A 24,103-nucleotide genomic window follows, 5' to 3' on the forward strand; every position below is an offset into this window, starting at 1 on the left:
GTGTGACAAAGTGGAATGTGTAGCAAAGTGTAGTTTGTGAAAACATTGTGTTCTTCAATGAGTTTGGGTGAGGTGGAAGTGCCTCACCTGTCACTTAGTTATGATAGTGATGACGCATATAGTTTGGAAGAAAGATAATCATACAGGATATCCCGGTAATGCTGCAGAACCCGTTTGCATATGGGTGACTAGTTCACTGATAACCCCTTACAGATATTATGATATAGGCAAGGAGCTATGTTTAAATTGAAAACTAACAATAGAAAATGAATTGCAGCCTGCTGGCAAACCTTGTCCTTGTGCCTTCCACACCCAGGTGTGAGTCAGCCCTGGCTAAGTTGAGCACACCCTCTGTGCATTTAACAGATGCTGCCTTCCCAGGCATGCACTCAACTGCAGGCACAAGAAGGTAAATATTTCCCTTGTCAAGCCGGATCCAGTGATTTTGAAAGATCCTGCCCACTCCCTTTGGTCTCAGCAGGGCGTAACTGGGAATGTTCAATTGTTTTCTTTCGGAATCTTATGGTGCTGAACGACTAGAATCGGCGCGTGCCTGCGGGGAAGTCACTGCTCCAGATCCCAGCAGGAGGGCTGGTTACAGGTGGGATAGCAACTCTGAAACTGCACAGCCCATACCTCCCGATCTGTGTCCGCATGCAAGTTATTGGTTGCATGCTAGGTGGCTGAGAAAACGTTTAACATGAGGGTGCTCTGTTGTGTAAACAATGCCTTGCATTAAACATTGCAAAATGCAGCCAATGCTACCTCTGGGAACTGTAAAAAGAAAGTCTTGCATTTATATAGACCCTGACATGACCTCAGGATGGGCCACCGCCTTTTACAGCCAATAAACTACTTTTTTGAAGTGTAGACTGAATTTTCCTGGCCCATTGAAGGCAGGCTGGGAGGCAGGAGTGGTCAGAATATTGGGATGGAAGGTGTTGGGATGGAAGCCTGTGTCTTCATGTCGGAACCGATATTTTGAAGGGTGGTCGTCATGGCGGGAGGACCTCTCGCTTGTGTGTGCTGGGCAGGTAAGTAAGCTTATTAAAAAGGCAATTAACTTGAATTTTACCAGGGCAAAGTGCATGGGAACCACGGGGTTTCAGAGCCTCACCAGGTATAAGGAGGCGGTGTGATAGTGGGAGGCCAGTTCTGGCAGCCATTGTGAGTCCTAGCGTGCCTTGGCAGGGAAAATGGAATAGTGCAGGCATTAGCATAGTTAGGAGAAGGGGAAAAGGTGCCAGAGCTGCAGGGGCATACTGCCAGAATGGCATATCAAAGCTGGCAGTTGTGTTGGTAAAGCAGGGTTGGAAAGAGACCCTGGAGACTGAGTGAATTTACAGCCATGGGCCACATTCATTCAGGTTTTGGTTCCTCCAGTGAGGAGTCATCGAGTATAGAGGGAGAGAGCTGCAGCCAGAGGCAGCAGGGCAGCAGCAACCAGAGGGGCAGCAGGAGCGCCAACCCGGGTGGCGGGTGGGGGGAAACGGAGGAGAAGGGTGCAGAGGAGCACACAACCAGCCTGCTGTGCGAAGAAGGGATTACCCACAGACAGCACAGACTGGGGCTCAGCTACCTTCAAATGTCGGAGCAGCAGTGCCACAAAGATTACACTTCTCCAGGGAGGCCGTCACAGAGCTGTGTGCCATGACGGAGGATGAGTGAGCCCCATGGGAAGTGATGGGTACCCAGCGCCACAGGTGCTGAATTTCTCTGCATCAAGATCATTCCAGGCATCCACTGGAGATATGTGTGGGAGCTCCCAGGCTGCAGCTCTTCACTGCATTAAGATGGTCACCAATGGCCACCTTCAAGGGGGACAGCCAGTATGTGCGCTTTCAAACTGATCCAGTCAGTTACGCTGAGAAGGTTATTGGATTCGGGACCATTGCTGGATTCCCCCAAGCACAGGGTGCCATCGACTGCACACATGTGGCCATCAAAGCTCCCACAGCCTTAAACAACAGGAAGGGCTGCCATTTGCTCAATGTACAACTGGTCTCCGACCACCGCAAGCGCTTCCTGCAGGTGTGTGCACAGTTCCCGGGAAGCAGCCATGATGCCTATATACTAAGACAGTCGCAGGTAAAGGCCTGCTACCCGACCCGAACCCGATGGGACCCGACGATGTGTCGGGGTCGGGTCGGGCCCCTCTTCCGGGTCTGGCTTTCAGGCTCAGCTCAGGTCGGGCCGAGTCCAGGTCAGGTGCGGGTCGGGTCGGGTCGGGCCGGACACACACGGTAACTGCTTTGCTGGAAAGTATTGAAATTAAAAAACTTATCTGAGCTGGGAGTCCGGGACGAAACTGAGTCTGCGCAGTGAGCCAATGATGTCACTGTGACACCATCACACATGCGCTGCAGCTTCCTGGAGGTTCCCAGTCGGAAGGTAAGTAAACGGATGGTCAGGTCGGGCTTGGGTTGGGTTGGCCTGGGCTCGGGCAAAATCGGAGGGACTCGGGCCGGGTCGGGCTCGGGTCTGCTGTGGTTCATAGAAACATAGAAAATAGGAGCAGGAGTAGGCCCTTCGAGCTTGCTCCACCATTCATTATGATCATGGCTGATCATCCAACTCAGTAACCTGTTCCTGCTTTCGCCCCATACCTTTTGACCCCTTTAGACCCAAGAGCAATATCTAACTCCTTCTTGAAAACATACAATGTTTTGGCCTCAACTGCTTTCTGTGGTAGCGAATTCCACAGGCTTACTACTCTCTGGGTGAAGAAATATCTCCTCATCTCAGTCCTGAAAGGTTTACCCCGTATCCTTGGACTATGACCCCTGGTTCTGGACTCCCTCACCATCGGGAACATCCTTCCTGCATCTACCCTGTCAAGTTCTGTTAGAATTTTATAGATGTCTATGAGATCCCCCTTCACTCTTCTGAACTCCAGCGAATATAATCCTAACCGACTCAATCTCTCCTCATACGTCGGTCAGGTTCGGATCGGGTTCTTTTTCCCGACCTGAGCAGGTGCCAGACCTTTTCAGGCCCCCTGCACACCTTCAAGGATGGATACTGGGTGACAAGAACTACCCACTGAAGACATGGCTACTGACACCTTTGAGGAACCCTAGCACCGATGCAGAGGAGCAATATAACACCTGCCACGGCACAACTCGAGCAACCATCGAGCAGGCCATAGGGATTCTGAAGATGTGGTTCAGTTGCCTATATAATTGTGATGAAGCCCTTCAGTATGCCCCTGCAAGGGTCTTGCAAATCATGGTAGTTTGCTGTGCCCTGTACAACCTGGAGCTCCAGAGGGGAGAGCATTTGAACAATGAGGATATCATTGAGCACGATGCCTCCCTCCTGTGATGGTGGAGGAAGAAGATGATAAGACACAGGATGCTGGAGAGCCCCAAGGACTACAGGCAAGGTGCCATGAGATATATGCAAAGGAGGCACATGTTCACATGATTCTTAGTGACAGATCCATGCAGTTCAATAAAGCTCAACACTGTGCAGCCCTGTTGCTGCCTTCTTCATTGACCTTGCCATTTACCTGCACCCAGTGAGACATCACACTGCATGTGGTGTGCTCCCACCTATCAAACCCTTCAACAAAACCCAGGTACTTCTGAAGTTCCAGCAGCCCACAAGAGATGCAAGAAGATCTCAAGCCTTGCCACATCTGACATTTAATGGCAGAACAAAACATTTGCAAGGCTGCGTATTTCCAAAAAAGTAACCCCTAATCCCCGAGTTCAGCTCAGTGCTCTTCTTAAATCTCTTCCATGTGCTCCTATGTGGTGCTGCCTTGCACTATCAGCTGAGGTTGAGGCAGTCTGCTGAACTTGCTGCCCCGTGGCTTGGGATGACCTTGTCCATCATCCACTGGCTGCCGGAGACCCCGGCATATCGTGGGCCTCCTGCACAAGTGCAGGAGCCACCTCTGTCATCGTGGATGAATGAGGTGCTGGAGTCACTGACAGAGGGACCAAGGTACAGCTGTCCATGCCAAGAATACCCTGAGAGAAGCCTCCAGATGCATCATGCAGCTGCTGCTCTGCTCTTTCAAGGCACACCTGTACCTCTCTGTTCACCTGAGGATTGCGAGGACCTGGGAGCTCACACCTGCACTCTCACCCAGTCATTGCTGCAAAATGTTATGGATATGTCGATGGCATGCCAATCTCTCAAGGGAGGTTGCTAAACATGCATACAGAAGAGACATGGCGGCACTCATGATCTGGGTGAACTCCTCTATGAGGTCCTGCAACAAGAATTTAGGGAGCTAGGTAGCAGATTAAAAAGCAGGACCTCAAAGGTTGTAACCTCTGGATTACTCGTGGTGCCATATGCTAGTGAGTATAGGAATAGGAGGATAGAGCAGATGAACGTGTGGCTGAGGAGATGGTGCAGGAGGGAGGGCTTTAATTTCCTGGATCACTGAGTCTGTTTCTGGCGAAGGTGGGACCTGTACAGGTTGGACGGGTTGCACCTGAACTGGAACGGGACCAACATCCTTGCTGGGAGGTTTGCTGCTGCTGTTTTTTGTGGGTGGTGGGGGGGGGGGATTTAAACAGATTTGGCAGGGGAATGGGATACAGAGTGGAGGTACAGTAGGGGATGATGTACAGTCAAATATAGAAGAGAAACTGAGTCAGTCTGGAAGGCAGAGAAAATATGGACCTGTTAAGGTGCAAGTGAATAATGCAAAGCTGGAGCATCTTAGTTTAGTTTAGAGATACAGCACTGAAACAGGCCCTTCGGCCCACCGAGTCTGTGCCGACCATCAACCACCCATTTATACTAATCCTACATTAAACCCATATTCCTACCACATCCCCACCTGTCCCTATATTTCCCTACCACCTAACTATACTAGGGGCAATTTATAATGGCCAATTAACCTATTAACCAGCAAGTCTTTGGCATGTGGGAGGAAACCGGAGCACCCGGAGGAAACCCACGCAGACACAGGGAGAACTTGCAAGCTCCACACAGGCAGTACCCGGAATTGAACCCGGGTCGCTGGAGCTGTGAGGCTGCGGTGCTAACCACTGCGCCACTGTGCCGCCCATTATTCACTTGCACCTTAACTGGTCCATATTTTCTCTGCCTTCCAGACTGACTCAGTTTCTCTTCTATATTTGACTGTACATCATCCCCTACTGTACTTCCACTCTGTATCCCATTCCCCTGCCAAATCTGTTTAAATGCAAGGAGTCTTACTAGTAAGGCAGATGAATTGAGGGCATTGATTAGCACATGGTGATATGATATTATTGCTATCACAGAGACATGGTTGAGGGAAAGGCAGGACTGGCAGCTGAATATTCCAGGGTATAGAATCTTCAGGCCTGACAGGGGAGGGTGTAAAAGAGGAGGTGGCATTGTACTGTTGATCAAGGAGTCAATTACTGCAGTAAGGAGGGATGATATTAGATTAGATTAGAGATTAGAGATACAGCACTGAAACAGGCCCTTCGGCCCACCGAGTCTGTGCCGACCATCAACCACCCATTTATACTAATCCTACACTAATCCCATATTCCTACCAAACATCCCCACCTGTCCCTATATTTCCCTACCACCTACCTATACTAGTGACAATTTATAATGGTCAATTTACCTACCAACCTGCAAGTCTTTTGGCTTGTGGGAGGAAACCGGAGCACCCGGAGAAAACCCACACAGACACAGGGAGAACTTGCAAACTCCACACAGGCAGTACCCAGAACCGAACCCGGGTCCCTGGAGCTGTGAGGCTGCAGTGCTAACCACTGCGCCACTGTGCCGCCCAAGAAGGTTCCTCAAATGAGGCCATATGGGCAGAACTTAAAAACAAAAAGGGGGCAATCACTTGGCTGGGAATGTGCTACAGGCCTCCAAACAGTCAGGGAGAGATAGAGGAGCAGATATGTAGGCAAATCTCAGAGAGGTGTCAAAATAATAGGGTAATAGTCGTTGGGGATTTCAACTTCCCCAATATCAACTGGGATAGTCTTAGTGCAAAAGTCTTAAAAGGGGCAGAATTCTTAAAGTACATAAGAAGAACGTTTTAAGCCAGCACGTAGAAAGTTCTACAAGAGAAGGGGCAGTACTGGACCTAATCCTGGGGAATGAAGCCGGACAAGTGGTAGAAGTGTTAGTAGGGGAGCATTTCGGGGGATAGTGACCATTAGATTTAAGGTAGTTATGGAAAAGGACAAAGAGGGACCGGGAACAAAAGTATTGAATTGGGGGAAGGCCAATTTCAATATGATAAAACAGGATCTGGTCAAAGTTGACTGGGGGCAGCTACTTGTAGGAAAGTCTACATCAGACCAGTGCGAGTCATTCAAAAAGGAAATAGTGAGAGTTCAGGGCCAACATGTTCCTGTAAAGGTGAAGGGTAGGACCAACAAGTCCAGGGAACCCTGGATATCAAGGGATATAGAGGATTGGAAAAGGGAAAAAAAGGAGGCTTATGGCAGAGTCAGAGTGCTGAAAACAGCGGAGGATCTAGAGGAGTATAGAAAGTGCAGGGGCGGTACTTAAAAAAGTAATTAGGAGAGCGAAGAGGGACATGAAAAAACACTGGCGGGCAAGATGAGGGAAAATCCCAAGGCGTTTTATAAGTATATTAAGGGCAAGAGGAGAACCAGGGAAAGAGTTGTGCCTATTCAGGACCAAAGTGGCAATCTGTGTGTGGAGCCGGAGGACACAGGTGAGGTTTTAAATGATTACTTTTCATCTGTGTTCACTATGGAGAAGGACGATGCAGAGATCAGGGAGGGGGATTGTAATATACTTGAACAAATTAGCATTGAAAGGGAGGAAGTATTAACTGTTTTAGTGGGCTTGAAAGTAGATAAATCCCCAGGCCCAGATGAGATGTATCCCAGGCTGTTATGTGAGGCAAGGGAGGAGATAGGAGATAGCTCTGACACAAATTTTCAAATCCTCTCTGGCCACAGGAGAGGTACCAGCGGACTGGAGGACAGTGAATGTGGTACCATTATTTAAGAAGGGTAGCAGGGATAAACCAGGTAATTACAGGCCAGTGAGTCTAACATCAGTGGTAGGGAAACTATTGGAAAAACTTCTGAGGGACAGGATTCAGCTGCACTTGGAGAGGCAGGGATTAATCAGGGATAGTCAGCGTGGCTTTGTCAGGGGGAGATCATGTCTAACAAACTTGATTGAATTTTTCAAGGCAGTGACTAGATGTGTAGATGAAGGTAAGGCAGTTGATGTAGTTTACATGGACTTCAGTAAGACGTTTGATCAGGTCCCGCATGGGAGATTGGTTAAGAAGGTAAGAGCCCATGGGATCCAGAACAATTTGGCAAATTGGATCCAAAATTGGCTTAGTGGCAGGAGGCAGAGAGTGATAGTCGAAGGTTGCTTTTGCGAGTGGAAGCCTGTGACCAGGGGTGTACCGCAGGGATCGGTGCTGGGACCCTTGCTGTTAGTAGTGTACATTAATGATTTAGACGTGAATATCAGAGATTTGATCAGTAAGTTCGCAGATGACAGGAAAATTGGTGGTGTCATAAATAGTGAGGAGGAAAGTCTTAGATTACAGGGTGATATAGATGGGTTGGTAAGATGGGCGGAGCAGTGGCAAGTGGACTTTAATCCTAAAAAGTGTGAGGTGATGCATTTTGGGAGGCCTAACAAGGCAAGGGAATATACAATGGATGGTAGAACCCTAGGTAGTAAAGAGGGTCAGTGGGACCTTGGTGTACTTGTCCATAGATCACTGAAGGCAGCAGCACAGGTAGATAAGGTGGTTAGGAAGGCATATAGGATACTTGCCTTTATTAGCTGAGGCATAGAATATAGGAGCAGGGAGGTTATGATGGAGCTGTATAAAACGCTCGTTGGGCCACAGCTGGAGTACTGTGTACAGTTCTGGTCACCACACTATAGGAAGGATGTGATTGCACTGGAGAGGGTGCAGAGGAGATTCACCAGGATGTTGGCTGGGCTGGAGCATTTCAGCTATGAGGAGAGACTGGATCGGCTGGGGTTCTTTTCCTTAGAGCAGAGAAGGCTGAGGGGGGACCTGATTGAGGTATACAAAATTATGAGGGGCATAGATAGGATAGATAGGAATAAACTTTATCTCTTAGTGGAGGGATCAATCACCAGGGGGCATAGATTTAAGGGAAGGGACAGGAGGTTTAGAGGAGATTTGAGGAAATAATTTTCACCCGGAAGGTGGTTGGAATCTGGCACACACTACCTGAAGAGGTGGTAGAGGCAGGAACCCTCACAATATTTAAGAAGTATTTAGATGTGCACTTGAAACGCCATAGTATACAAGACTAAGGGCCAAGTGCGGGAAAATGGGATTAGAATAGTTAGGTGCTTGATGGCCAGTATAGAAACAATAGGCCAGAGGGCATTTTTCTGTGCTGTATAAGTCTATGAGCGAGGGCTTGGGGGTAGTTGGGTGAATGGTGGGGGAGAGTAGACGTTGTGGGAAACCCACACAGCAACTGTTAAATTTAAATCAGGCTGCCAATTACACTGGCAAGTCACACAACTTGTCACCGTAAAAGTAACAGCAGTTGTATTTGCGGTGGGTTGGGGATGCATTTCCCATTTTGAAAGTTTTAACCCCCACCCACCAACCTGACCCTCTCCTGCCCATCGTTGGGGGTTAATATCAAGGCCAATGTTTTTTTTGTTCCAAACCAAGTTTGCAATGTTAAATTTTGTAAACCTTTATAGTTTGTATAAGGGATGCAGTCCTTGGCTGAATTTTGTGATTTATCATCGAATCCTAAAATAATACACCACAGAAGGAGGCCATTCGGCCCATCAAGTTTGCACTGTTTTTTTCAAAGAGAAATCCAGTTAGTCCCACTGCTGCAACCTTTCCCCATAACCCTGCAATTTTTTTCTCCTTTCAGTATTTTTCAATTCCCCTTTGAAAGCTACTATTGAATATATATCCACCACCCTATCAGGCAGTGCATTCCAAATCTTAACCACTTGGTGCATGAAAAAGATTTTCCTCATGTCGCCGCTGCTTCTTTTGCCAAATACCTTAAATCTGTGCCCTCTGGCTGCTGACCTTGCAGCTATCAGAAACAATTTTTCATTATTTATTCTATTTAAACCCTTCATGATTTTAAACAACTCTTATCAAATCTCCTCTTAACCTCCTCTACTCCAAGAAGAACAACCTCAGCTTTTCCAGTCTGTCCATGTAACTTGTACTTGAATTTACATGAGGTTTAGTTGGGTTGTATACAATAACTGCATTCCTCTCTTCCACTTGCAGCATTTTTCAGAGAACCTGGATGACTTCTCCAATGAACTGTTCAGTAGTTTCTTTGACGACCCACTGCTGGCTGAAAGGAACCCTCTGCTGGACATGGATCTTGACCCAGCTACTCCGGATATCCAGGCTGAGCACAGCTATTCTCTGAGTGGAGACTCCGCCCCTCAGAGCCCACTCATGCCAATCAAGATGGATGAATTCAGCAAAGGTAAAGGCGGGGCCTATGCAGGGTACGGGCAGTTCCGGGATAGGGGAGTGAGACAGGCAGCCCTTCCCCTCACCTGTACATTTAGTTCGCCTACCCTGTGACAGGAGGCAGGCAGTCGGTGGATTCTGATTGAAGTCAATGGGAATTAAAATCAGGAGAGATGTAAACCTGGCTGTTGACTCACTGTCACCCATTTTACAATGGTGCCCAAAGTCACAATCTACCCCCGGATTCTAATGCAGAGGACGAGACGTAATGTTACGACCAGGTGCGAAAGGTGTCTAGGGGTCTTTACTGTCTTCACCTGGTCTTATTGTAACAGGGTTTAATTTTAAACACACTATGTTTGAGCTCCCCCTTTGTGATTCCTTGTTTACCACTTTCCAATTATAAGGCAAAGAAATGAACATGAACAGGCTTTCTTAGGTTTAAAGAAGAAAAGCAAAATTTATTAAAACTTAAACTTCAACTCTAATACGGTTAATGCCTACAGTTATACGACATGCTCACGTTAGCATGCACATATGATACACACGTGCAAATAGGGACAGAAAAGAGCAGAAGAAAAATAAAGTAGAGAGGTTTGAGGCAATATCAGAAGAGTTTCTTGTTTACTGTGCTTTGAGCTCACTGTGGTCCTTTTGTAAGTTGTCTTGCTTTTTGTTGGGGCCCAGTATTCTTCTTAAACCTTGTTCACTGTAGGAGACTTTTCTCTCTTGGGGTTCATATGTCTTCAATGGGTTTTCCAGTTCGTGAGAAAGAGATGGAAAGGAGACAGGAGAAAGGTGTTCTCGGTCCAGGAGAAAAGAGATTTCTGAGTTTTAAAACTCTGTGGCAAGTTCAAATTCAAACAGCCAGTTAATCATGTGACTAAGCTGGCCTGACCAGGTCTTCTGTGTATTGGAGACGCAGGGACTGGGTCCTTTGTTCCAACACTGTCTGCCAGTATACAAAAAAGGTCTTTCCGGCGAGGGTCCTGGCAATTCCTTGTGATAAGCCCTCTTTTCTTCCAGCAGCAATTATAAGTTTTAATGTTCATGTGGCAAAATAATGTGTGCCTCATTCTTGACAGGTGGGGGGCTGCATGACACATAACAATAAGCTTTGCAATTTGGTGCCTGGGTGTAACACTTGGATTGGACACAGAAACCGCTGATTTTTTTCATTTTAATTTTTACCTGGTAACAAGTTGAAAATCTATCCCCTGCCCATCCATATATGATGGGCTTCACCTCTCTTCTGACTGTTAAAGTATTGAAAGGATTTTATTGCTGTGTTTCTCACCGACAGCTGTATTTTCTTTTCTATGGGCTGGATTTTGCCACGGAGGCAGAGGTGAGTTGGAGGGCAGGCGAGTGGGCAAATTCACCGCAACGCAGCGTGTGATTGCCTAACGATTTTTCCGGAGGCGGCTTCTCGGGGATGATGGCCACGTGGTCGGTGGCGGCAGGCATGCAATGAGTATGATTAAGCAGGCATTTGAGAGGCTATTTGAAACAGCATTGAAATTTTCCCAGAGGCACAGGAGTCCTATGTTTTGTCAGCACCTCGTCCAAGCAGATGAGGAAGCAGCACAGCGGGTAGCCGTTGACTAAAGCGGAAGACATTAAATCCTTTGTATAAAAGGGGAATCAGCAAAGAGGAGCTCATTCACAGCCACTGATTTGCCATAGTTTAAGCAGAGCTCTAGGATTTGGAGTACTGATGGACTGGGTGGGTGTTGGAGAATGAAGTGCAAGGGAAATTTGGCTGTTAGGGTCCTAGTGATCGAGAGCATCTCTGGACATGGGGGGTTACCCACTCAGAGGTGGGCTGGAGCAGTGGGGAGGTGCAGTGGCCTCAGCAACAAAGGCAGTCACATGGTGCACAGGCCTGCAGAGGTGCTGTTCAAGGGGCAGGCCGGGCCAGAAGGTGAAGGTGAATCGAGTGTACTGCCAGTGGATCAGCTTACTGAGCATGGCAAAGTAGGAGTGCCACTGACGGCTGCACCATGAGGCAGATGGTATCTGAGTTGTGTGCACTCCTAGAGGACGACTTTATGCCACAAATTTAATTTAAGTCCCTCAATATCACCACTCTGTAGTTCTTGCACATCTCTGTTATTTCCCTGAGATTTGCTCCTCTATCGCTCTCTCACTATTTGGAGGTCTATAGAATACCCCCGGTAGATCATAGTCTTTTTGCTTCTCAACTGTAACCAAATGGATTCTGTCCTTGCCCCCTCAAGGGCATACCCTCTTTCCAACACGACAATGTCCTCCTAATCAGGACAGCCACCCCAGCTTCCTTTTTGCCTTCTCTATCTTTTCCGAACACTTTATATCCTTGTATATTAAGCGCCCAGTCCTCACCATTTTAACGCCACATTTCCATTACTGTCACTACATCATATTCCATGAGTGCAGTCCATCACACCGTGCATCTGAGGGAATCTTGCTATTGAGGCAAACTCTACGGCCCTCGGCTTGACTGTTCAAGGCAATGAAGTCAGATGCCCTCCGAAAAAGTGCATCCATCACAAAGAAATGTAGCTGTGAGCAGCCAATTGCAAGATCCCAGATTCACAGAATTGCAGAATCGTTACAGTGCAGAAGGAGACCATTCGGCCCATCGTGTCTACACTGGCTCTCCGAAAGAGCAATTCCCTCAGTTCCATTCCCCTGCTTTCTCCCCATAACCCTGCACATTCTTCCTTTTCATATAACAGTCTAATTCCCTTCTGAATGCTTCAATTGAACCTGCCTCCACCATAATCTCAGGCAGCGCATTCCAGACCTTAACCACTCGCTGCGTGAAAAAGTTTTTCCTCATGTCACTTTTGCTTCTCTTACCAAATACTTTAAATCTGTGCCCTCTCATTCTCGATCCTTTCATGAGTGGGAACAGTTTCTCTCTATCTACTCTGTCCAGACCCCTCATGATTTTGAATACCTCGATCAAATCCCCTCTCAGCCTTCTCTTCTCCAAGGAGAACAGTCCCAACTTCTCCAATCTATCTTCATAACTGAAATTACTCATCCCTGGAACCATTCTCGTGAATCTTTTCTGTATTCTCTCCAATGCCCTCATGTCTTTCTTAAGGTATGGCACCCAGAACTGGACGCAATACTCCAGCTGAGGCTGAACTAGTGTCTTATACAAATTCAACATAATTTCCTTGCTCTTGTACTCTATGCCCCTATTAATAAAGCCCAGGATACTGTATGCTTTATTAACTGCTCTCTCAACCTGTCCTGCCACCTTCTATGACTTATGCACATATGCACCTAGGTCCCTCTGCTCCTGCACCCCTTTTAGAATTGTAGCCTTTATTCTATATTGTCTCTCCATGTTCTTCCTACCAAAATGAATCACTTCACATTTCTCTGCATTGAACTTCATCTGCCTCCTGTCTGCCCATTCCACCAACTTGTCTATGTCCTTTTGAAGTTCTACACTATCATCCTCACAGTTCACAATGCTTCCAAGTTTCATATCATCTGCAAACTTTGAAATTGTGCCCTGTACACCAAGGTCTAAGGCATTAATATATATTAGGAAAAGCAAGGGTCCCAGCACTGATCCCTGGGAACTCCACTACAAATCTTCCTCCAGCCCAAAAAACATTCATTAACCACTACTATTTCCTGTCATTCAGCCAATTTCGTATCCATGTTGCTACTGTCCCTTTTATTCCATGAGCTACAAGTTTGCTCACACGTCTGTTTAGCACTGTATCAAATGCCTTTTGAAAGTCCATGTAAACCACATCGACAGCATTGCCTTCATCAATCCTCTCTGTTACCTCCTCAAAAAAAATAAGTAGAGGCATTGAGTATAAAAGCACGGAAGTTATGCTGAACCTTTATAAAGCTCTAGTTAGGCCCCAACTATTGCAAGTATTGCATCCAGTTCTGGTCACCACCCTTTAGGAATATTGTGAGGGTCCTTGAGAGGGTGCAGAGGGATTTACCAGAATGGTTCCAAGGATGGTGGATTTTAGTTACAAGGTTAGATTGGAAAAGCTGGGGTTGTTCTTCCAGGAACAACGGAGATTAAGGGGAGATTTATTAGAGGTGTACAAGATAATGACAGGCTTCGATACGTTAGACAAGGGAAAACTGTTTCCATTAACTGATGGTATAAGGACTAGGGGACATTGATTGAAGGTTTTGGGCAAAGGATGCAGGGGGAATGTGAGGAAGAACTTGTTTATGCAGCGAGTGGTAATGCCCTGGAACTCGCTGCCCACGTGGAAGGTGGAAGCAGAGACAATCAATAATTTCAAAATGAAATTGGATGCACACTTGAAGGAAATAAACTGGCAGGGCGATGGGAATCGAGTGGGGGAATGGGACTGACCGGATTGTTCTGAGTAGTGCTGACATGGACTTGGGCTGAATGCCCTCCTTCTACGCCTTAAATAATAAGTGACCATCAAAGCCCCATCGTCTCAGGCTGGATTATTCATCACCAGGAAGGGTTTCCACTCAATAAATGTTGGTGTGGGAGAAATGGATTCTGATTCATGGGACACTGGCACCAGCACTGAGGAAGGAGAGAGCTGTTCCGTTGGGGCAGGCCTCATTTGAACCATGCTGGGACCAGTGTCCTGGCGAATCGTATTACTAGGGTTGTAGATAGGACTTTAAACTAATTAGTGGGGGGGAGGGTTCAATTGAAGGGAAGTTTAAAAAATCAAAAAGAAGCGAGAGAGCAGAGTGCAGGGTAGTGAAGAGGTGAATGGTAATCAAAGTGTGACAGGAAGGGGCAGAAAATATAAGCAGAAGAGTGCAGCAGAAATTGGAACCAGAATGAGTAATAATGGTAAAAAGACAAAGCTTAAGGCTCTTTATCTGAATGCACGCAGCATTTGTAACAAGATAGATGAGTTGACGACACAAATAGAAATAAATGAATATAACTTGATAACTATTCCAGAGACGTGGTTGCAGGGTGACCAAGACTGGGAACTCAATATTCAAGGGTATTCAACGTTCCGGAAAAATAGGCAAAAAGGAAAAGGAGGTGGGTAGCTTTGTTAATAAAGGAAGGTATCAGTGCAGTGGTGAGTAGTGATATAGGTGCAATAGATCGTGATGTGGAATCAGTTTGGGTGGAATAGCAATGGGAAGAAGTCACGGGTGGGAGTCGTCAATATGCTCCCAAAGAGTTGCCTCACTGTAGGATAAAGTATAAATCGGGAAATACCGGAGGCGTGTAAGCAGGGTGCTACAATTGTCATGGGTGATTTTAACCTGCATATTGACTGGACAAATCAGATTGGCAGAGGTAACATGGAAGACGAATTTGTAGAGTGCAATAGGCATTGTTACTTGGAGCAATATGTTGCAGAACCTACCCAGGAACAGGCTATTTAGATCTCTTTTGGGCCTCCTTATCTCGAGAGACAATGGATACGCGCCTGGAGGTGGTCAGTGGTTTGTGAAGCAGCGCCTGGAGTGGCTATAAAGGCCAATTCTGGAGTGACAGGCTCTTCCACAGGTGCTGCAGAGAAATTTGTTTGTTGGGGCTGTTGCACAGTTGGCTCTCCCCTTGCGCCTCTGTCTTTTTTCCTGCCAACTACTAAGTCTCTTCGACTCGCCACAATTTAGCCCTGTCTTTATGGCTGCCCGCCAGCTCTGGCGAATGCTGGCAACTGACTCCCACGACTTGTGATCAATGTCACACGATTTCATGTCGCGTTTGCAGACGTCTTTATAACGGAGACATGGACGGCCGGTGGGTCTGATACCAGTGGCGAGCTCGCTGTACAATGTGTCTTTGGGGATCCTGCCATCTTCCATGCGGCTCACATGGCCAAGCCATCTCAAGCGCCGCTGACTCAGTAGTGTGTATAAGCTGGGGGTGTTGGCCGCTTCAAGGACTTCTGTGTTGGAGATATAGTCCTGCCACCTGATGCCAAGTATTCTCCGAAGGCAGCGAAGATGGAATGAATTGAGACGTCGCTCTTGGCTGGCATACGTTGTCCAGGCCTCGCTGCCGTAGAGCAAGGTACTGAGGACACAGGCCTGATACACTCGGACTTTTGTGTTCCGTGTCAGTGCGCCATTTTCCCACACTCTCTTGGCCAGTCTGGACATAGCAGTGGAAGCCTTACCCATGCGCTTGTTGATTTCTGCATCTAGAGACAGGTTACTGGTGATAGTTGAGCCTAGGTAGGTGAACTCTTGAACCACTTCCAGAGCGTGGTCGCCAATATTGATGGATGGAGCATTTCTGACATCCTGCCCCATGATGTTCGTTTTCTTGAGGCTGATGGTTAGGCCAAATTCATTGCAGGCAGACGCAAACCTGTCGATGAGACTCTGCAGGCATTCTTCAGTGTGAGATGTTAAAGCAGCATCGTCAGCAAAGAGGAGTTCTCTGATGAGGACTTTCCGTACTTTGGACTTCGCTCTTAGACGGGCAAGGTTGAACAACCTGCCCCCTGATCTTGTGTGGAGGAAAATTCCTTCTTCAGAGGATTTGAACGCATGTGAAAGCAGCAGGGAGAAGAAAATCCCAAAAAGTGTGGGTGCGAGAACACAGCCCTGTTTCACACCACTCAGGATAGGAAAGGGCTCTGATGAGGAGCCACCATGTTGAATTGTGCCTTTCATATTGTCATGGAATGAGGTGATGATACTTAGTAGCTTTGGTGGACATCCGATCTTTTCTAGTAGTCTGAAGAGACCACGTCTGCTGACGAGGTCAAAGGCTTTGGTGAGATCAATGAAAGCAATGTAGAGGGGCATCTGTTGTTCACGGCATTTTTCCTGTATCTGACGAAGGGAGAACAGCATGTCAATAGTCGATCTCTCTGCACGAAAGCCACACTGTGCCTCAGGGTAGACGCGCTCGGCCAGCTTCTGGAGCCTGTTCAGAGCGACTCGAGCAAAGACTTTCCCCACTATGCTGAGCAGGGAGATTCCACGGTAGTTGTTGCAGTCACCGCGGTCACCTTTGTTTTTATAGAGGGTGATGATGTTGGCATCGCGCATGTCCTGGGGTACTGCTCCCTCGTCCCAGCACAGGCATAGCAGTTCATGTAGTGCTGAGAGTATAGCAGGCTTGGCACTCTTGATTATTTCAGGGGTAATGCTGTCCTTCCCAGGGGCTTTTCCGCTGGCTAGGGAATCAATGGCATCACTGAGTTCCGATTTGGTTAGCTGTATGTCCAGCTCATCCATGACTGGTAGAGGCTGGGCTGCATTGAGGGCAGTCTCAGTGACAGCATTCTCCCTGGAGTAAAGTTCTAGGTAGTGCTCAACCCAGCGGTCCATCTGTTTGCGTTGGTCAGTGATTATGTCCCCCGATTTAGATTTGAGGGGGGTGATCTTCTTGATGGTTGGCCCAAGAGCTCTCTTCATGCCATCATACATTCCTCTGATGTTTCCGGTGTCTGAGGCCAGCTGAATATGACTGCATAGGTGTTGCCAGTAGTCGTTTGCGCAACGCCTAGCTGTTCTTTGTGCAGTACTTCTGGCTGCTTTAAGTGCTGCGGATGTTAAATCGCTGGGGGCTTTCTTGTAGTTCAAAAGTGCAATCGTGTTTAGATCTAGTAATGTGTAATGAGGTAGGATTAATAAGAGATATCATAGTTAAGGATCCTATGGGGGGGTAGCGCTACCAACATGGTAGAATTTCAAATTCAGTACGAGGGCGAGCAACTCGGGTCTCAAACCAGTGTCCTCAACTTAAACAAGGGCAATTTCAGAGGTCTGAAGAAAGAGTTGTCTAAAGCAGGCTGGGAAAATAGACTAAGGGGAAGGTCAGTGGATGAGTAGTGGCAGACATTTAAGTAGATATTGCATAACGCTCAGCAAAAATTTATCCCGGTCAAAAAGGACGACTCGAGAAGGATGAACCACCCTAGTTTAACAAAGGCGGTCAAGGAGAGTATCCAATCAAAAACTAAGGCATTCAAAGCGGCGAAAACTAGTGGTAGGCCAGAGGATTGGAATTTTTTAGGAACCAGCAGCTGATGATTAAAAAGCTAATAAAGAGGGAGAAAATTGATTATGAAAGTAAATTAGCAAAAAATATTAAAACCAAGAGCAAGAGCTTCTATGGGTATATAAAAAGAAAGAGAGTAGCTAAAGTGAGTGTGGGGCCCTTGGAGGATGAGACTGGAGAATTGATAACGGGGAACAGGGATATGGCAGATAATTTAAACCAATATTTTGCATCGGTCTTCACGGTGGAGAACGCTATAAACATCCCACAGATATCAGATAAGCAAGGAGCTAATGGGAGGAAAGATCTTGTAACAGTCTCTATTACGAGGGACAAAGTATTTGGTGAACTAATGGGACTAAAGACAAACAAGTTGCCAGGACCTGATGGTCTACATCCAAGGGTTTTAAAGGAAGTGGCTGCAGAGATAGTGGAAGCATTGGTCAATATATATCCGAAACTCACTGGATTCCAGGAGGGTCCCAGCAGATTGGAAAACCGCTAATGTGACGCCCCTGTTCAAGAAGGGAGGGAGATAAAAAGCAGGAAACTATAGACCAGTCAGCCTAACATCGGTCATTGGGAAAATGCTAGGGTCCATTATTAAGGAAGAAATAGCAGGACATTTAGAAAAGCTTAACGCAATCAAACAGAGTCAACATGGTTTTGTGAAAGGGAAATCATGTTTGACAAATTTGATAGAATTCTTTAAGGATGTAACAATCAGAGTTGATAAAGGGGAACCGGTAGATGTAGTGTATTTGGATTTCCAGAAGGCATTCGATAAGATGCCACATAAAAGATTATTGCACAAGATAGGAACTCATGGTATTGTGGGGTAATGTATTTGCATGGATTGAGGATTGGTTAACTCACAAAAGACAGAGAGTCAGGATTAATGGGTCTTTTTCGGGTTGGAAAGACGTAACTAGTGGAGTGCCACAAAGATCAGTCCTAGGGCCTCAATTATTTTCTATCTATATTAATGACTTGGAGGAGGGGGCAGAGTGGAATATATCCAAATTTGCTGAAAATACAAATATAGGTGGGAGGGCATGCTGTGATGAGGACATAAGGAATCTGCAAGGGGATATAGATAGGTTGAGTGAGTGGGAAAAAACTTGGCAGATGGAGTTTAATGCAGGAAAGTGTGAGGTCATGCACTTTGGTAGGAAGCATCAAAAGGCAGACTATTATTTAAATGGAGAGAGACTCCAAAAAAGTGCAGTACAGAGGGATCTGGGTGTTCTTGTGCATGAAACACAAAAGGTTAGCATGCAGGTGCAACAAGTAATTAAGAAGGCAAATGGAATTTTGACCTTTATTGCCAGGGGGTTGGAGTTTAAAAATAGGCAAGTCTTGTTACAACTGTACAGGGTGTTGGTGAGGCCGCACCTGGAGTACTGTGTATAGTTTTGGTCCCTGTATTTAAGAAAGGATATACTGGCATTGGAGGCAGTTCAAAAGAGATTCACTAGGCTGATTCCTGGGATGAAGGGAGGTTGACTTACCAAGGACAACTAAACAGATTAGGCCTTTATTCATTGGAGTTTAGAAGAATGAGGGGTGATCTTATTGAAATGTACAAGATTCTGAGGGGACTTGACAGGGTAGACGTTGAGAAGATGTTTCCACTAGTGGGGGAATCTCAAACTAGGGGACATAGTTACAGAATAAGGGGACACTCATTTAAAACTGAGATGCGAAGGAATTTCTTCTCTCAGAGGGTAGTGAATGTCTGGAATTCTCTAACCCAGAGAGTTGTGGAGGTTAGATCACTTGAAATATTGGGGAGTTGAGGGCTATGAGGAGCTGGCACGAAAGAGGAGTTGAGGTCTTGAGCAGATCAGCCATTATCCTATTGTATGATGGGGCAGGTTTGAGGGGCCAAATGGCCTACTCTTGCTCCTATTTCTTATGTTCTTATGTTCTAGCTGGTGTGTGGCCCTTGTAAGCGCTTTCTTCAGTTGTGCGCTAGGTTTCCTGGCAGCTGTCGTGGTATATTTATTCTGAGACAGTCACAGGTGCCACAGTTGTTCATTCCACCATACAGCTTCTGTGGATAGCTACTGACAAACAAGGTAAAGAGATGACTGCTGACCCCAGTGCAAAACCCCATAACTGTCGCACAGGAGCGATAGATCCACTGGCATATCACACAAGGTCCACCTCCCAATCCTCAGGTTTGCTACTATTTCTGGCAACTTTATAGGCTTTTTCTTTTAACCTTATTCAATCCTTAACTTCCTTTGTTATCCACGGTTGCCTTTTCTTTTGGGGTTTTTGTGCCTTGACGGAATGTATAGTTGCTGTAAACTATGTAATAATTCTTTAAAGACTACATTGTCTATGCACGGTCATACCGTTTAATGTATTTTCCCAATCCACCTCAGCCAATTTGCCCCTCATACCTTCATAATTTCCTTTATTCAAATTTAACACCCTGGCTTCAGATTGAACCACCTCACTTTCAAATATAAAAATAGATCATATTATGGTCACTCATCCCTAAAGGTTCTTTTACAACAAGATTATTAATTAACCCTTTTTCATTACATAATATTAGATCTAAAATAGCCTTTCTCTAGTCGGTTCTTCAACATACTGCTCTAGAAAACCATCCCTAACACACTCCAGAAACCCATCCTCTACAGCATTAGTGCTCAATAGGTTTACCCAGTCTATATGTCGCTTGTAAACTAGCAAAAAATATAAAAACGGACTGTAAAAGCTTCTATAGGTACGTAAAAAGGAAACGTTTGGCTAAGATAAATGTGGGTCCATTACAGGCAGAGTCAGGAGAATTTATAATGGGGAATAGAGAAATGGCAGAGAAGCTAAATGATTACTTTATGTCTGTCTTTAGTGAGGAAGATACAAGAAATCTCCCAGAATTAGAGATCCAAGGGACTAGGGAGAATGAGGAATTGAAAGACATTAGTATTAGTAAGAAGGTTGTATTGGAGAAATTAATGGGGCTGAAGGTTGATTACTTTTACCCATGCTACATGCTGCTCTAATCTCCTGATTAATACCATCCCCCACATTATTACTACTGTTGGGTGGCATCTCAATAACTCATACCAATATTTGTTGCCCCTTGCTGTTTCTTAAACACCCAAACAGATTCCACATTTGTTCTCTCGATCTGAGATCTGAGATCTTCCCTTACTAATGTACTGATCCCATCCCTTATTAACGCAACACCACCTCCTTTTCCTTTTTGCCTGTCCTTCCTATTTAATTTTTGCCCATAGCCATATTAATCATATTAGAGTGCATGCATTGAACAAAAGGTTTATAATCTGCACTCAGGTGAAACTCAAGGTGATGCTACAGGTGCTTCTTTCAAGAGCTCCTATGTGGCGCTCCTCCTGTGGCTGGAGCAGATGAGGCAGGCTGAGATGCCTGTGGCATCCTTCCTTGGGTTCGCGGTGTGCGTGATGGTACTGCAACAGGCTGCGCCAGCTGCATTTGCACAAGGACAGCCTTGGTCATGGAGGAATGAGGCTTCACATGCGTCTCAGTCAGAGGGGCACAGGGGTCAGCTTCAGAAGATGGGGTCCCTTGACAAGTGATGCCATTTACATCATCCTTTCCTGCCTCAGCCCTTTCATGGCCCAGCTACACACTCACCAGGTAAGGGAGAACACCTGAATGGGATGCAGATATCCATGCGCCATCACTGCAATGGAGCAGTCAATGCCACAGAATGCATCATCTGTTCTGTTCATGCCAGTTTGCTGCTCCTGGATCCATTCGGTGGTCTGCTGCATAAGACTGTCCATGAAGGTGACCATTCTTTCAGTGGAAGAGCTCATGCGCTCATATGCCTGAGACATTACGGTGCTCATGTCATGAATGGACTCCTCCATTTTCAGTGCAGGGGTCTGCACTGCCTCAGGAAAGTGACAGATGACCACACATTTTCTGTTGCTGCTCCACTGGCACCTACTTTGCACAGCATCTCTGAGGCTTAGCATCTCCGGCTGGGTCAGCATGGCTGGTGCTGTTCTCTGTCCTCCAATGGGGACTGCCCACAGCTGCCGCTGCCTGCATCACTTGCTCCTGCTTACGTGTGCCATGATGCTCACCTTGTGCCTCCCGTTCTAAAGTCGCCCAAGGCCCCACCAGGGTATGTGCATCAGTGCTGGTGGAGGGTGTTCTTGACTCCTGTGATGGTGGTTCTTCAGAGTGTAAGTTGTCCTCTGAGGAAGCTGTGGCCTCCACACTTGGCTGCTGCTGATCCTCTGGCATCAGCCCTACGTAAGAGAGAAAACATCAGTTACTCACCCTTCTTTGTCTCAGCAGCTGCTTCGTCAAACATCTGTCAGTGCGTCAAGTGGCATCTACTGGGTACGACTTCACAAAGTTAGTAGCTGCTCCAAGGCACAATCGTGGAGCACACCAATCTTGCTGGCTCTGACGGCCTGCACTGCTGCCACCTTCCAATGTCCTCTATGGGCATCAACATTGGCCACTCCACCTCCTGAACAACTCCTCTCACAGGCACTGTGTGATCTTTTCTCCTGCAGTGCGAGGATGAAGAGTTCAGTTACAGTTAACCATTCAACCATCATGATCCACATTCAGATGTGATGATCCTGGCATTGCACAGCCCTGTGCTTACATTACTGTCTTCCCAAACCTATGTTGCTTAGATCCTTTCCCTCCAGTGAGGATTGGCAACAGGCATGCATCTCCTCGGTGTTCCTATTCACTGGCTCTCTTGAGGCGCTCCTGCTCAGGGGGTGTGCAGTCCCTTTAAGACCTTCATGGCTGACAGCTTGACTTTGCATCTTACACACCTTGTCAGACCTCAGAAGGTTGTTGAAGTGCTTCCTGCACTGGACCTACATCCTGCTAACCACACTGCGACTGCTGATCTCTCTTGCAACCGTCAGCCATGCCTCCTCGTTTGCTTGGCAGGCTATCTCCTGTCATTCTCCAGAAATAAAATGGTCAAAGAATATCAGGGGTCCGTAGGAAAGTGGAATTGAGTCCACAAACAGATCAGCCATGATCTTATAGAACGACAGAGCAGGGTAGAGGGGCCGGATGACCTACTCCTGCTGCTAGTTTGTACGTTCGTAGAATGTTCCTCCTGGCTCTCACCACCTCTAGCATGACCTCCAGGGAGGCGCTGCTGAACTGTGAGGCTGCCCACCACGACAGACTGCCATGTTAATGCTCTGAAAGCCTGTTCCCTCAATGCTGATACTCACTGGCTGCATCCACTTTGAAGGCTGACAGGTGACCTTCAAATGGAACCTGTCACTTCTATCTCCCACCTCCTGATGGCATCTGCCATCCATAATTGGATAGATATTGCGGGAGGCGACCCATTAATTGTTCGGCTCCTGCAAAATGTTTCCGATGTTGGGGTGCTGACAAACTCAGCAAAATCCAGCCATGTCTTCCTTTGCCCTTTCGACCACAGGTTTAACAAATTCCTACTTGTCCCTCTACTTATTTCAAAGAATTCCTTCATCTTTCACCCTGCAGGATGAGTACAAGGCTTTCTCACTCCTTACTTTGTGTGTCTGTGTGGAATTGGGTAACTACTCAAAGGGGAAAGATTTACAGGGCTATAGTGAAATAATAGGGGAGAGGGAACTAATCTGATAGCTCTTTCAATGAGCCAACACAGAGAAGGTGGCCTGAATGGCCTCCAGTGTGCCGTATGAAGCTATGATTTTGCTTCTGATAAACCTTTTTCATCTGTTTAACCTACAAGCATATGAACAATGGCGGTTAGGAAAAGACCCACTGGTCCATCCCTGTCCTCACTATAAATACAGTCTCCACACAACCCAAATACTATGCCAGGAGAGCCCTGTGGCCCTTATTAATGTTAAGTAATATTTACCTTTTATACCAGGTGATCTCCACCCCAGCCAGAAATAAATCCAGCTCTTGCTTGAAGGAATTCAGTGAATCAGTTTTCACCGCTCAATCTGGCAGCTTCTTCCCAAGTTCTCCAATTCTCTGGAGAATGAACCACTTCCTGATGTCTAACCTAGATCTGGCCTTACATAACTTGAGATTGTGATCCACTACACCCGCCCATGCTCTAGACATGTATTCATACTAAATGCAAAATGTCAAGGGATTGAGACTAGACATGTATCCGCAAGAAGAGAATGGAGCAATTTTCAAAAAAGTGTGTGTATGTGGTATCCACTCTTTCCTATTTTGCATGTGTTCTATCTGCGCACTCTCCTGTACTGTATGTGTGTCTGTGATATCTGCGCTCTCTTCTGTACTACGTGTGCTTCTGTGTGATTTCGCTATCTCTCCTGTACTGTGTATGTGTCTGTGTGATATCTGCTTGCTCTCTGCTGTACTATGTGTGTCTTGTTATATCCATGCTCTAGCCTGTACTATGTGTGTTTGTGTTATACCTGCACTCTCTCCTCTACTGTGTGCATGTCTGTTTGAAATCTGCTTTCTCTCTCCTTTACCATGTGTGTCTATGTTGTATCTGCTCTCTCTCCTGTAATGTGTGTGTCTGTGTGATATCCGCGCTCTCGTTTGTACTGTGTGTGTGTCTGTGTGATATCCATACTCTCTCCGGTACTGTGTGTGTGTCTGTGTGATATCCGCACTCTCTCCTGTACTGTGTGTGTGTCTGTCTGATATCCACACTCTCTCCTGTACTGTGTGTGTGTCTGTGTGATATCCGCACTCTCTCCTGTACTGTGTGTGTGTCTGTCTGATATCCG

The 24,103-nt window shown here is 46.5% G+C and overlaps 1 protein-coding gene across 1 annotated transcript in view; it reads left to right on the top strand.

Moving 5' to 3' along the window:
• Positions 1 to 24,103, top strand: part of creb3l1 (cAMP responsive element binding protein 3-like 1) — a 368,847-nt gene that overhangs the window by 62,988 nt on the left and 281,756 nt on the right. Inside the window, exon 2 of the mRNA XM_068045959.1 lies at positions 9,233 to 9,440. Within this exon, the coding sequence (XP_067902060.1) occupies positions 9,233 to 9,440 (208 nt within the window). The remainder of the gene's footprint in view (positions 1 to 9,232; positions 9,441 to 24,103) is intronic.

This window comes from Heterodontus francisci, chromosome 14 (assembly GCF_036365525.1).
Source record: "Heterodontus francisci isolate sHetFra1 chromosome 14, sHetFra1.hap1, whole genome shotgun sequence".
In the NCBI taxonomy this organism is placed as follows: domain Eukaryota; kingdom Metazoa; phylum Chordata; class Chondrichthyes; order Heterodontiformes; family Heterodontidae; genus Heterodontus; species Heterodontus francisci.